Raw genomic sequence first — 14,306 nt, 5'->3', positions numbered from 1 at the left:
AGCTGCTCCTTTTGAATGCATCGTCTGTTTCAGTGGGTGGGTGATGTAGGGGGGGGGGGGGGGGGGGTGGTGCTCTGTGTCAAATAAACGTGTTCGAATAAAGATGTGACTGATCATGTGTTCGCTTGTCGCTGTGTCCTGTCAGGCCGGACGGATTGCTGGGAGATTCGGGTCTCTGAGATGAGATAAACGTCCTCTGCCTCCGCCGAGCTGCTGCAGCGCCGCGCCACGAGGAAAACACGGTGTCATTAAGGGATATAACGTTTTCTTTCACCGGTGAGCTTCGTCACAGAAAAAAAAAAAAAAAGGTTTCAGAACGTCCTCCAGCTCCTCGGTTATGGTCCCGGCGCGTCGCTCCGGCGGTGATGTGAGCTGAGCTGGCGGGACGCCGCAGAGGAGCTGTCCGTCTGTCGAGGTGCTGATGCGGCTGTGACAGAAGCGAGCATGGCTGCCGGGAAGTTGCTGCTGTACGCCGGGCTCTCTCTGTCTCTGTGCGCCCTGGGCATGCTGGCCGTGGCGATGTGCTCCGACCACTGGTACGAGACCGACGCCAGGAGATACCGGGACCGCTGCCGGAGCTTCTCCAGCCGCCGCAAGGACCCAGGATTCATCTACATCCCCAACAACAGCCTGCCGCTGCGGGCCAGCCGGAGCAGCCCGCCCCGCTGGGAGGAGAAGCTGCTGCTGGCCCGGAACCGGCGGCAGCTGTTCGCCATGAGCGCCGCGGATGAGTGCAGCCGGCAGTACAACTCCACCAACATGGGGCTGTGGAGGAGGTGCCACCGGCTGGGCTTCGACCAGGAGATAGAGGACCTGATCCGGAAAGGTAAGAACGACGTGAGAGCGTCACAAGCTGCTGCTGAGACATAAGAAGGTTTATTACTCTGCTGGTGCTGAGGGCGAACAAGGGCACGAACTATGTTCTGTTCGTCAGTGTGAAGGCATGCAGTGTGTGTCTGTCTCTCTGTGTGTGTGTGTGTGTGTGTGTGTGTGTGTGTGTGTGTGTGTGTGTGTGTGTGTGTGTGTGTGTGTGTGTGTGAGGGATGAACGGCCTTGCCTCTTGTTTTCATGCTTCATGTTCATCCTGACGCTGGAGGAGAGGACTGACTGAGGCCTGCATGCTTGTCAGTAACATCAGAGGCTCTGTTGGTTTTCACATCTGGACATTTGTGCAATGCTCTTTTTTTTTCTTTGCTTCACATGTCGCGGTTACACTCTTCAGTTTTTGGCCTTTTTCCGTGAACGACAGTGCCTCGAGGACAGGCAGTAAAACATGAACCAACTTGAGGTTTTGGTGAGCCTGAGCAGGGTCATAAATATCCCCGACATCACCTTGATCGCAGGCTCGCAGAAGGTGAAGACTTGATGCTTTTCAGTGTCGACATTTAAAGATGAAATCCTTTGAGTGGTTTTTCTGTACATCCAGGAAGACGCTGGAGCTCAGAGGCAGACACTGATATCCATGTTGGGAGTTAGTGCCCTCTTATCAGGACCCTTAGATTTGTCATCGTTTCTAGTTTCGACTCGGATAGAGATCCTGAGCGGGACATTTGACAGTGTAGATGATCTAAAAGTGCTGTCTGATGGACAAACCATGTCGTGGTGGTCTTAGACCTCATTCACAGATATGTCTTCGGCTGTGTTACAAAGAGCCACTCACAGAGGCGAGAGAGCGACACAACCCCGTCTTAACCCTGTTTGAATCCTGACGTTTTCTTTTGTTTTCCTGCTGAGACTGTGGTTTGTTTTTTAAGCTGTGTCAAAGAGTTTGTATAGTTCCTCTTCAATCCTTCCCTGTTGCCTTTCACTCACAGCTGTTATCTGATTGGCTGCGCTTGGAAAGGTCAGCAGCAGCACAGGTCAAAGTAAGGTGGGCAAAGTTTTCATCCTTTTTTCTTTTTTTTTTGATGCCATGCGTTTTTAGAACGACACGATGGCTGTTATTTTAATGACCTTATGTTTGGACTCTAAAGTTTACTAGCTCTTAGATCTGCTGCAGGAAGTGAACAGAAAACCTGCTGTCAGTTTTTAAAGCGTCAGGCGTGAAGACACGCAAAGGTTGATGGTTAGCATTCCTCCTGAAGCGTCCCCAGGAGGTTCTCGTCACTCGGTGCAGATGCAAGTCATTCAAACAAGCTGGATCCTGTCTTCATGGCTTCTCTGGTCTGAGTCCAAGCTGGAAGAGGAGGGAGAGGATGTGTGTGTGTGTGTGTGTGTGTGTGTGTGTGTGTGTGTGTGTGTGTGTGTGTGGGGTGGGTATGCTCACTGAATGCTTCAGTGTGAATATGTGTGTTTGTGCTGCAGCTGTGCCTCCTTTGAGGATGCATCAACAGCCCTGATGATGGTTTTCCATCTGCAGTGATGTGCAGCTCATAGTGTGTGTTTGCATCGTGTTGTGTGTGTGGGTGTGTGTGTGTATGCGTGTGCGTGTGCGTGTGTGCTCAGGGATGAGATGGATGCCTCCACAGAGGGTGGTGGTCTGATGGGGCTCTGAGCTCCGTCAGGATGAAGAGCAGATCGATGTTCATCTTCACCATGCAGCTCGTCATCACTTCACACTGACGGCTCAATACGAGAGACCGTGGAGGATGTTTATAAACGTTCTGCTGCTCTTCTAGAGTGTTTTTTCTAGGTAATATACCTTTGACTGCTGCTGTGACGTCCATTGTTTTTTTTTATACCAAAGACAATACAGCTCTCACTGCTGTTATTACTGCCAGTTCTGCTGCTGGAGGTAAAGCTACTCCCTGCTAAAGTCCGAAAGAACCAATGTCTCTGTCTCTGCTGCTGCTTCTTCCACTGTTCAGGTTCAGGCTACTTTCTTTGTTCCTGTAGGTAAATCTGGTTACAGGGAGAGTCTCAATAACGCACAGACAATGCGTAAACATAAAAAGTGCAAGTGCGTGGTTTATGGGTAAAAGTGCGGACGTGAATAAAGTGCGTTGAGTCCAGTCATGAAACATGATAAACAAGTTGCTCTGAAAAGCCTCGATTGAATTTCGATGCTGCTGATCGTTTACTTAAAGACTCCTGCGAACAAAGGGTCGTCATGATAACAGAGTTTAAACTATTACATGCTGCCATTAAAATCAAACGATGTCGATACGAGTTTGATACCACGGCAAGACCAAAACACCCACTCTCAAGTCATTTATTGGTTTTAATTGTGGATAATTGCAGACAAACTCCTGCACAAATACATTGGCAAAATTTCAGATTTCTCTCTCTCTCTCTCTGACTGAAGATCGTGATGCTATGGATCATTAAGCTAACAGGGACTTGTATCGCTGTGGGATCAAAAAAGTATTGAAGTGTTTTAAAAGCTCAGGAGTCCACGTCAGTTTAGCTCATTAAATGTATCCTCACCTTCACTTCTAATCATAACCCTCGCTGGTCGCACTTTCGTTGAACAGTTCTCGACTCTCTGCGACCTGTGACCTGTCATTCCCACAAAGGTCATCATGTCCCTGACCTCATTATCCTGCTTCTTCTTCTTCTTCTTCTTCTTCTTCTTCTTTAACTTCCTCTTCTGGCTCTCGGGTATCTGTGAACCTCGACTCCTACTCCTTCTCTCGCTTACCAACCACTCAAACTTCCACTTCTTCTCCTCCCTCTTGTGCTGGTGTTTCTGCTCGCGCTACTAAATGTAGCGTGCTGCTACCGCGACAGATACTTAAAGCTCCCGGAGCTAAACTGCTAAGCTAGCCGGCTGCTGCTGCTGCTGCTGCGAGAGTTCCTTCAAGGTTACGACGGCTTCTTCAAACGCCGGTGTTATTATTGCGGAGGAGGAGGAGACACCGTCTGCAGACCCGCTCGTCCACCGGTCATGTTTCATTTTTGAGTATTTTCGAGCCTATTGTGTTTTTTCCTGCCCTCCAACCTTTGACTCACGGCTCCACATTCACAGTAGCTTCCACTGAGACGAGATGTTAAGCCCCGTGCTGATTCTGCGTGTTGTACAAAGAACATAATTCTAATTTTTTTTTTTTCTGGGATTTGTTGAGGTCAGAAGTCAGGGGAAAACACCACAAAGCTTTATCTCTACACGCTGTTTGACTTTTATTCCCCTTTAATCCATGCAGTCCAACCACGCGCTGGATTAAATCTGCAGCTTCATGACAGCTCCAACATTATTTCGGGTTCTCCTGTGACACATTAGCAACACATCTGATGAGTCACGTCCTCTCTCACGCTGTTTTGGATATAAATAAAGATGATATTTGTGGTCGTATGGAAGAGATGAATCACAATCTGAGAGCACGTATTGTCTCCACTCGCGCTGACATTTAACTTCATCTTTAACTTTCTCCTTCCTCGTCTGACACGGACACTAATGAAGCTCGCTCATTCATCTTACCTGAAGCAGGAGGGCGGCGGCAGAGGTCCACACACACACACACACACACACACACACACACACACACACACACACACACAGAATCAGAGCGTGCGTGTGTGTGTGTGTTGTGAATAGAGAGTGGGTGGAGTGGGTGGCTGTGGGTTATGCGTTCAGTGTTAGAGGGATGATGACGAGTGTTTCCTTACTGACAACAAATCTCCTAAAAAAAAACAGCCAAACATTCAGAGTCTTAGATCCCGCTAATCCTTCCAGTCGGTCTGAATCCAAATCCAGAGCGGAGACACAGCATGAACCGTCTCATCACCGATCAAATGAAAGTGTACGGAAATCCTGATCACCTTTAAATCTGATATATGATCAGATTTGATTTCAAATGCAGCGGTTAGCTTCTCAGAGCGGCTGAACTTAAGAGGCGTCGAGGATCCATCTGTCAGCGCCTCAGTAATAAAGAGATGGATACATGGACCTGAGGGTCCCGGTTTCGGAGTCTGATCCTGGGTCTGATCATCTTCAGGATCTGGTGGTTATAAATACTCGTATCCTGCTTTATGACGACTGCATCCTATTGGTGCAGGCGCCTGTGATGTTTATTTTTGACAACACGAACATTTAGAAATCTGAGAGAAATAAGGCCGCTGTGGATTACTGTGGGCTCAGCACGATTAAACGGCAACATGGCGTTGCAGATGTGGCGTCTCTTCCTCATTTGAAGCAATGGGAACGAGGGCGGCAGAAGCTCAGTCTGTAGGTACTTGGGTGTGGCATGTTCAACAACAGAGCTTCAAATCAAATTTCCCCTCACAGGATTAGTAAAGTCCATCTTCTTCATCTTCTTCTGTTGTAAACGTGTTGGGCAAACGGCGTCCTGCAGTATGTTCACCACTGACTTGAACAGCTCCCGATGCTTTCTCTCATCTATACCATAATATTTCACTCTTTCATTACCCAAACACAGAACTCGGTCTCTTCCTCACTCCAGATGTAAGACGCTCTCGTTGCGCCTGTGCAGGTTGTCGTCAGCTGTCAGAAACCGGGGTAAGGCATCAACATGCCGCAGTATCCGCCGGCTTTCTCTAAATGGTGATAAGGGCTTATCCCTGATTTCTGAAACCAGGATATGATGTTTACGTGCCCAAACACAAAAACAGGATTAAAAACCGGATCACAACAGGGATCCTGACGTCTACTGAAACAAACTCCTAAAATCTGATGTTACTTCCTGTTATTATTTAACCACTTCCTGTCATTATTTAACCTCATCTTTAGTTATTATAGACGACCCCTAAAGGAAAGTTAAATCCTGACGTATCCTTGTCATAAAAGACAAAACAAGAGGCGCTCAGTGTCTCCTTTAATGATACAGACACTCTGCAGGAGGTACGCCAACACCTCACAGTCCATATGAAGTCTCATCTTTAAGAATATTCATTCAGAGAATCTGCTCTGACAGAAGGATGAGGACGTAAACTGAGCCGACCTAAAGATCTATCTGGGTCAGCAGCACACACACATGTCACTGCTGATTGTCCTTACATATGTTAGCTCGTCTTCTGATGCCGCGGCGGTGACCTGTATGTGACCTCGTGGTGAAGAAAAAAACACTGTGACTGTGTCGACGAGGAACAAAAGAGTGAGAGAGACACATCTGAGTGTTTGTGAACAGAGGATGAGAGAGAGGGAGAGAGAGCGAGGGAGGATGTTTATGTCAGAGAGGACAGGATTACATCCTGTGTGTGTGTGTGTGTGTGTGTGTGTGTGTGTGTGTGTGTGTGTGTGTGTGTGTGTGTGTGTGTGTGTGTGGCCTCTTCATCTCGTGCCATCTGTTGTCGCTCTGTAAAGAAAAAAAAAAACCTCTCAGGTCCTGATGATGAAGACGCTCTCAGTCTGGTCCCAACACAGTAACCAGGGAGGGAGAGGGGGGGGGGGGGGGGCGGGGTCCCGGGGTCGGATTACCTCACTCCCCGAGGGCCCCGGATCACAAGACGGGGCTAAATTAGAAACTACGGGGGGCTAAAGGTGCGTCACTGGCTACCTGTCAATGAGCCAGGTGTTAAAGCTGCTGAGGTGATCCACACATGGAGGGAGGAGGGGTTCTGTTTGAGACTGGATGGACGAGTGAAAGAGCTTCAAACGGATCATTAGGTTTAAAGCGATAATAAAATATAAAGAGCTCCTTTTAACACGTCCGAGCTTCGTCTTTTAGGGTGTTTTAGTGACACGTCACGCGCTGCCAGGTCGCTGTTGGGAATTGTGTCCCTGGAGACAAACATTTGGGAAGTCAAACTTCACAGATTCAGGATTTAGGGCGCACTCACACTAGGTCCAGTTGTCCCTCCCCATTCCCCCCCCTTTGGCCTGCCCTCACACTGCTCCAGGACTAACCGGGCCCGAGCACGGTTACCTCTTGAACATAACGCCATAATACAACACATGATTGACTTTACGTGATCATGAAACTTGACTTTGTGTCTTATTCTGAGTCATGTTAGTCAGATACAGATAGAACACTCCAGGATTTCTCCATAATGAAGGATGTCCACGTTGTGTGTAAAGCTGCTCCATCGTCCCTTCTGGGCCTCCGTACATGTGCGTCTGCAGAGACACTGTCCTCTGACTGGATTTTACTGTTCTGCTTTGTTTTATTCAGGTGTATCAGTTGACTCTGCTCACCTGCTCACAGGTTTCAGAGGGAAGTTTTTCAGAGTGTGAGCAGGTTTGTCGAGTCCTGAGCTGCACACACTCGTCTTCCTGGAACCTCGTAAATTATTCAGACTGTCTCTCTGCTCATTAGTGCCCCCGCAGTCCACACGCTGACGACCTGCTCTCTGCTGCTGCTGCTGCACAACACCACACACACATCACACACACACACACACACACACACACACACACACACACACACACACACACACACACACTGCTGCACACTCTTGACACTAATCAAACACACACACTGTTTCCACACACTGATGATGTCATCCGGCCTGTTATCTCTGAAGCTTTTATTTTTGCTGAGGTCACTTCATGATCTCGTCTTGAGAGTCTTTGGATGGTTTGATGAAACGTGTTCACTTCCAGGAGCAGTTTGTGTTTCTGAAGATCTAAAGAGTCATGGGTTTCTGTTTGGATGAGCGGCTGAAGCTCCGTGTGATTTCAGGAATCACTCGAACGTGTCTGCTGCTTGTTTTATGAGGTGGATTCTTTTCAATGATTTTCTCTTGCAGAGTGTTCGCTCGATGTTTGCCTGCAGGCTGATGACTTTATTCCTGTTGCTACTGGAGGTTTTTCACTGTTGTTCAAAGTTATTGTTTTTGTTGAAGGACCTGCTGCAGTTTGTCTCACAGAAACTTAAAGTCAGTAATGGACGTGTAACCGCCACAGCAGGACGGAGGCATCTCCAATATTGATCCTAGTTTGAGCACGTTTCTGCTCGTGGAGCTTATTAGAAACATGCAGAGGCTTTTTAGGTCGGGTACAATCACTTCTATCTGAACCACTTCTCTTGCCCGCTTCCATCACTGCAACACCTGTTGACCTGATAACTGCTCTCATATCTGACAAACCGAGGGGTGTCCGAAACGGCCGTGTGGGGGGTGCCTTTGTTGGTTTTTGAGAAATGAACATAAAAAGTCTCTTTCAGTGACCTTATTAAATTGTTGATTTTAATCAATTTTATTTCTAAACTCCAAGTTCTCCAATCAAAATCCACCGCTCTGGTTTTTTGCTCAAGTTGTTTTTGGCGTTCTTTTTCCAACATCATCTTTAAAAATAAAAAAAACCTCAATAATTGCTCTAAGTGAGAACAGCTCGATCATCATCACGCCGTTCTGTCCGTTATCGCTTCTGACGCTCACTTTGTTCTGGTCGTTTTGTTCAAAAAGATAAAATGTGTGTGCGTGTGTGTGTGTGTGTGTGTGTGTGTGTGTGTGTGTGTGTGTGTGTGTGTGTGTGTGTGTGTGTGTGTGTGTGTGTGTGTGTGTGTGTGTGTGTGTGTGTGTGTGTTTGTGTGTGTGTGTTCAGAGAGAGAGTTAGTCATGGTGCAGTCAGAGCGACTCGTGTGACCACTGGGAGAGTCGAGTCAGAGAGATTGGAGCATGATGTGGTTTGTTTCCACACAGCCGACATGAATGTTTGATGACCTCACGCTCTCTCGCACTGACCATGTGCAGCTTGAGGGCACACACACACACACACACACACACACACACACACACACACACACACACACACAGAGTTTACAACACCTACTAACATGAGAACACGTTACACACATCAGTGATGCACTAAAACATGATTTATACTACATGAATAAAACATGAAGCTCTTCTTCTGACAGACTGGACACATAATGTGCAAGGATTATACACACACACACACACACACACACACACACACACACACACACACACACACACACACACACACACACACACACACACACACACACACACACACACACACACACACACAGCAGCGCTCTCTCTGCTGCAGAGAGGATGAAGCTTAGTCCTCATAATGCCGTCTCTGTTCTCTGAAACTGACAATCACCAGAAAGTTAAATTCTGAAAAACAGATAAGATGTTAATTAAACAGACATTAGAAAAAAACTATTCATTTCCCTTTTCACACAGAGGTATTTAAAGATGGCGGTTGGTGCTGGATTGATTGGTTCTTGTGTTTGACACTATTGAGTCCTTTAGCTCCGAAGCAGAAAAGAGCAGACGGGTCTAAAATCTGGAGCGCCATTGAGACACATACAACGATAACACCAAATATTTTATAACCCATCAGGTACCGACAGCTAAGGCCGGCACACACTAAAAGATTTAAAAAAAACTTTTACCATTTTTAAAATGTGAGAGAGCGCACACATGACGACAGATCACGACAGATTTATCACTTCTTTTCTTCTCGTGTGTGGAGAGCAACGAGACGACCCACTCGGCACGCCACACGCTAACCGATTCATTCAGCAACAAGCAGACTCTCCACTCTCGAGTAATCTCACGCTGTCAAATGAGACTTCAGAGTAAAAAAAAAAAACATAATGCTTGAACTAAATGTGGCTAGCTGTTAGCTGGTGTATCCATTACGGTAAACATTTTGGTCGAACTCCTTTCCTCGACAGAGTTCGTGCGCGGCCGTCCTCGCTGTTCTCCCCACAGGAAGTATCGGCCCAGTTATCTTGTAGTGTGTACCTTGAGAAATTAATGCCTTCCTGTTGTTTACATTAACAGCATCAAAAGGCTAACGTTAGCTGAGAAGCTGTTGGATGCTTAGCATGTTGTCTTTTCTTCAAACATGTCTGACGTCCCTCCAAGGTGTCTTGTGTTTTTTTTTAACAGGTGTGTTCCGTTATAAATCAAAAGAGAAGCTGAGACACAATCATTTAAAGCTTTGAACAGTTTAACAGCTCCGAGTGTCGAGCCCTGAGCGTGACGTCAGAGAAACATGACGGCTCTGTGAGTGTGGAGACTTTGAGAAGGCTGTTTGTGGTTTTAGGAAAAACTTGGTGAAAGAAATGTAAAGACAAGTGATCCAGAAAATCCATAAGTGTTTCTGTGAAGTCCTGAAGAGTTGATCAAACTGTTCCTCGTCCCCGTGTTTAATGAGATACTCTGCTGCAGAAATGTCACAGGAGCTGCTGGAGGTGACTCACACACACACACACACACACACACACACACACACACACACACACACACACACACACACCAGTCCCTTTCACACTATGATAACCCACTCTGTCGGTGCAGCGTGACGTCGCCATGGAAACAAAGGTGTCTTGAGCGTGTGATTGGCAGTCAGGACCTTTATGGAGATGAGGAGGCGGCTGATGAAGGCTCAGTGATGAGGAATGAACCCCACGCACAAACACACACACACACACACACACACACACACACACACACACACACACACACACACACACACTCACAGTCAGTGTGTGGAGGATGAATGAGTGTATTCACTCTGCAGCTGTGGCTGACACATCTTTAGTTTCACTCAGGAACGTCTTGTGGAGGTTTTCTCCTCGCCGAGTCATCGCCAAGCTGCAGCGTGCAAAGTTACACTTCCTGACTTCAAAACATCAAAACATTCCATATTTAAATTAAAAGATAAATGAAGCAACATCAGACAAACAGAGACGATCAGTGAGACGATGGAACGCAGGTGGAGTGTGTTTTATAGATTTAAAAATTAGACCGACACGCTAATTTGTTTATAAAGTTGATCTTCATGCTGTTTTCATTTTGAGCTCTTTTAGCCTTTCACTCTTCATGCACCCAGTGGCAACTCTAGAGTCTGTTGGGGAGCCTTTAGGGAGGTTGCCTTCCGTCGTTGCAAAATTTGCACATTTTCAGCCGCTGCTTTGGGGCCGCAGTTGCCTGTTGACAAGCAGCACCTCTTCATGCACCTTGGTGGTTGATGAAGTTGTGCCCGCACTGCCTCTTCACAGATTTAAAGATTAAAACGTGACAGAGTTGTTGTTTTTTTTCTTTTATATATTTTCGATATTTCACGATATTTCATATTACAGGAGCATAGGAGAGGAATAAATGCATCAACATGTGCAGAAAAACTCCTGCACATTGTCTACATTGCACAAAAAACATCGGCAACTTTTGGCAGCATCCACATGTAGGGCGAGACCGTTAAAAGCGTCTCCGCTCCTGGTTTTAAAGCAGAGCGGCGCCCTGTACAGTTTCAGACTATTGTTTGGGTTCAGTCGAGTTCATCCAGAAGACGGCGGCTCTGAAACACTGCACAGACTTCCTGACGGGTTCACGGAGAAAACCATGTTTGATTTCAGATCAGAGGACATTTCCATTCTTCAGAAGGCCGCTCTCTGTCCTGAGGCGCCTCTTCAGTCTTGTCTTCCTCCGGCCGGCCCATTTAATCAACGGCTTATCAAGTCAAAGAGCGCCGCGGGCCCGAAGGAAGAGCCCGCATCAATCACAGCCTTATTCTGCCACATGAAGGCAGCTCTGTGGCTGCAGCTGCTCGCTCACAAGAAAAGGCCTTTTTAGTGCTCAGGACCGGCGGACAAAACAACACTTATGTCCTATAAAGAGTCCATTACTGCGCCTCGGAGCAGCACGGCTGTGTGTGCGCTGAAAGGAGGCAGTTAGCTTAGCTTTGTGACTTCCAACCAGAGAGGCTCCTTTTCAGCCTCGATTAACACTAAAGAGGGCGAACCACAGCATCATCATCCTCCACTTCATAACAACACAGAAACACCCTGCTCATACCCAGGTTTGCGTCGTCATGGTTACAGGCGGTGACTGTTTTGACAGATGAAAATCGGGCAGATTGAGCCGGAGGCTGAGCTGAAGGCGAGGAGAAACAGAGGGGGCGATCAGGACGAGTGTTTCTCTGAATGTCAGAAGGTGAGACAATAAAGCCGCCCGCTCGGGATGACGACAGGCGAGGAAAGAGAGAGAGAGACGGCGTTCCCACGGCGACAACTTCCTCTGTTTCCAGGCTGATAAAGCTTCAGTAATGCCAGGGGGAAGTTTGCATAAAGAAAAGTCCAAAGTCAAAATATCACAATTTAAAAGTTCGATATGAGTGTAGTAAATATTTAAATGATGTGGTAACTGTTGGAAACCAAGGCAACAAAAGTCAACAAAAATTACAGACAACCCCTGGAATTTGAAATGTAGACGTTTTATTCCTCTGCAGCATCTTTACATACCACGTTATAAACACGCTGCATAGAATAGCTGTTAAGTTGGACATTTTAACATGGGGTTCTATGGGGACTGACTCACTGCAGGAGACAGACTCTAGTGGACACTGGAGGAACTGCAGGAGTTTTGGAGCTTTGGATGTGTCACAGATATCATAGTTGCAGTTATTGCTCTCATGGAGCCTCTGGCAGTCATTAGCAGTAGATTTCAGAGTGATGGAGCAGTCACTGATGAACGGAGACTTGGTGAAATAGTTTCTCATCATTAAAGCAGAGGTGCAGACGTACCCGAGACGTACCTGAGCCCTCTGTGGCCCCGTTTAAAGCCTCATAAGAGCCTCGTCTCATTCCGTCCAACAGCTCGTCTCCTCACATCATCATCAAGCCCTCAGTTTGTGCCGTCTCTCTTTCATCTCCTTTTACCTCCTAATTCACTCTGAGTTCATAATTACAACGCGCTGGATGATGGGAGATGAACTCAGGCTGCTATGATATGAGTGTAGGAGGAGAGTCTCATTTTAGAGCAGTTACAGAGGCGGGCTGCAGGAGGACCACATCAGGTTAGACTGATTTAAAATCACGTTGAAATGACCTGCAGACACACAGCTGCTCCACAGGATCACACGGCTTTAAACACACATTACTTTACTGTTTGTAGGCTTTTATATTGACTTCTTCAACCTTATCTGCTTCCTAACCTTCACTTCTGTAATCTCTTGAATTTTCTGTATTAAAACATTTTTTACAGCACAAAAAGCTTTAACCCCAAACACAAAGAGAAAAGTAGCATCTGGGGTTAACATCAGATCGATCTCTGTTTTGATTCCTCGGCAGCAAATACAGAAATCTAAGTCTTCCAATGTTGGGTAATTTCTTGTTTCCAATTATGAAAAAAATCAGGTGAACTCCTGCACACTGTCGAAATTGCACATAAAGGTCGGCAATGTTTTGGTAACTAAGGCTGGTTTCATATTAGGGACCCGGAGCCGAATACACCTGACCCCAGAATCCGGTTCATTTGATCTGCATGAACACAAACGTACCGTACTCAGGTAGGTTCTGTGCCCGAGTCCGATTGAAGAGGTGGTCTTGGGCACGATTCATGTGTACTTGAATACGGTCCACAGGAGATGTAAAAGCAAAAATGCTCAAACAAGGAAGTGGGCCGCTATATGACGTCATTCTAAACGACCCAAGTGGCTTCAAAAACCGTCATATCCCCGCAGCACACGGCCGTTTCCTCCTCTGAGCTGCACGGTAGACGTGGACACAGGAAGAGGGTCGTTGGTGGTGTCTCAGAAACAACACAAGCATCCACAGTTAGAAGGATGGACTCATTCTGTGAGTGGTTGCCATGGTTACTTCTCCTTGCAAAACAGCTATCTGTATACCGCCACCTACTGTTTCAAAATGTGTACACACCAAAGGTCACGGAACAACGTTACCAATGTGAACGCAGGAGACGGGTGGAGAGGGGAAGAATCATGCTCCAATCAAGGTCGATGTGAAAACACCCTAAACGTTGATTAGTAGACAATTCCCATTCTCTATAGAGCTCAACAATGAGTGTCTATTTTATCCTCATTCAAATCCTCCATTGACAAATTAATAAAATCTTTGTATCAATATTAGTTAACCTGGAACTGAGCCAACCAGCTACAGGAATACTGGCGATATAAAACATTTGATTTGGCACCAAAAAGTGATTTAATAACAGAGAAAAAGGCAAAAAGTCACAAGAATGTTTACATCATTTTTTCTGGTTGTGAAGGAACTACACATCCCACAATCCATTGCAATTTCCATAAGACCCAACTAAAGTTCCACCAATCAGAGACGTGGCTGTGATGCTGTAGCATTGTGGGTATTGTAGTTCCTTTCCCTGCAATCATGACTAAAGCGCGTTGTTCTTAAAACGAGGTTGATATCAGACGAACTTGTGTCTCCTACAGGAGCAGAAACCATCACACTCAGGTGGCTCGTGGTCAGTCTACCTGTGACTGTTATGACATCACGGCTAATAATCAAATCCTCTATGGAGGAAATGAACAGGATTTTTACAAATGAGACCAACTGTGTCCATCCTGTAAATGACTGTGGTGCTTCGTTCATATTTACAGAAATCCATCCTCTGCACTGGTTTCGCCCTCATTCTGTGAGAAACACTGATGGATGGAAACTGACAACTGAACAGCTGATGGACGGATGATTTTATTTTAATTTTAATAGGTCTTGAGCGACTAAGACGACTAA

General features: G+C 46.5%; 1 protein-coding gene across 1 annotated transcript in view; it reads left to right on the top strand.

Moving 5' to 3' along the window:
• Nucleotides 1-14,306, top strand: part of tmem178bb (transmembrane protein 178Bb) — a 78,140-nt gene that overhangs the window by 409 nt on the left and 63,425 nt on the right. The window contains exon 2 of the mRNA XM_020644660.3: nucleotides 146-826. Within this exon, the coding sequence (XP_020500316.1) occupies nucleotides 445-826 (382 nt within the window). The 5' untranslated portion in view covers nucleotides 146-444. The remainder of the gene's footprint in view (nucleotides 1-145; nucleotides 827-14,306) is intronic.

This window comes from Labrus bergylta, chromosome 23, assembly GCF_963930695.1.
Source record: "Labrus bergylta chromosome 23, fLabBer1.1, whole genome shotgun sequence".
Classification (NCBI taxonomy): domain Eukaryota; kingdom Metazoa; phylum Chordata; class Actinopteri; order Labriformes; family Labridae; genus Labrus; species Labrus bergylta.
This window is presented reverse-complemented; position numbering and strand designations above follow the sequence as displayed.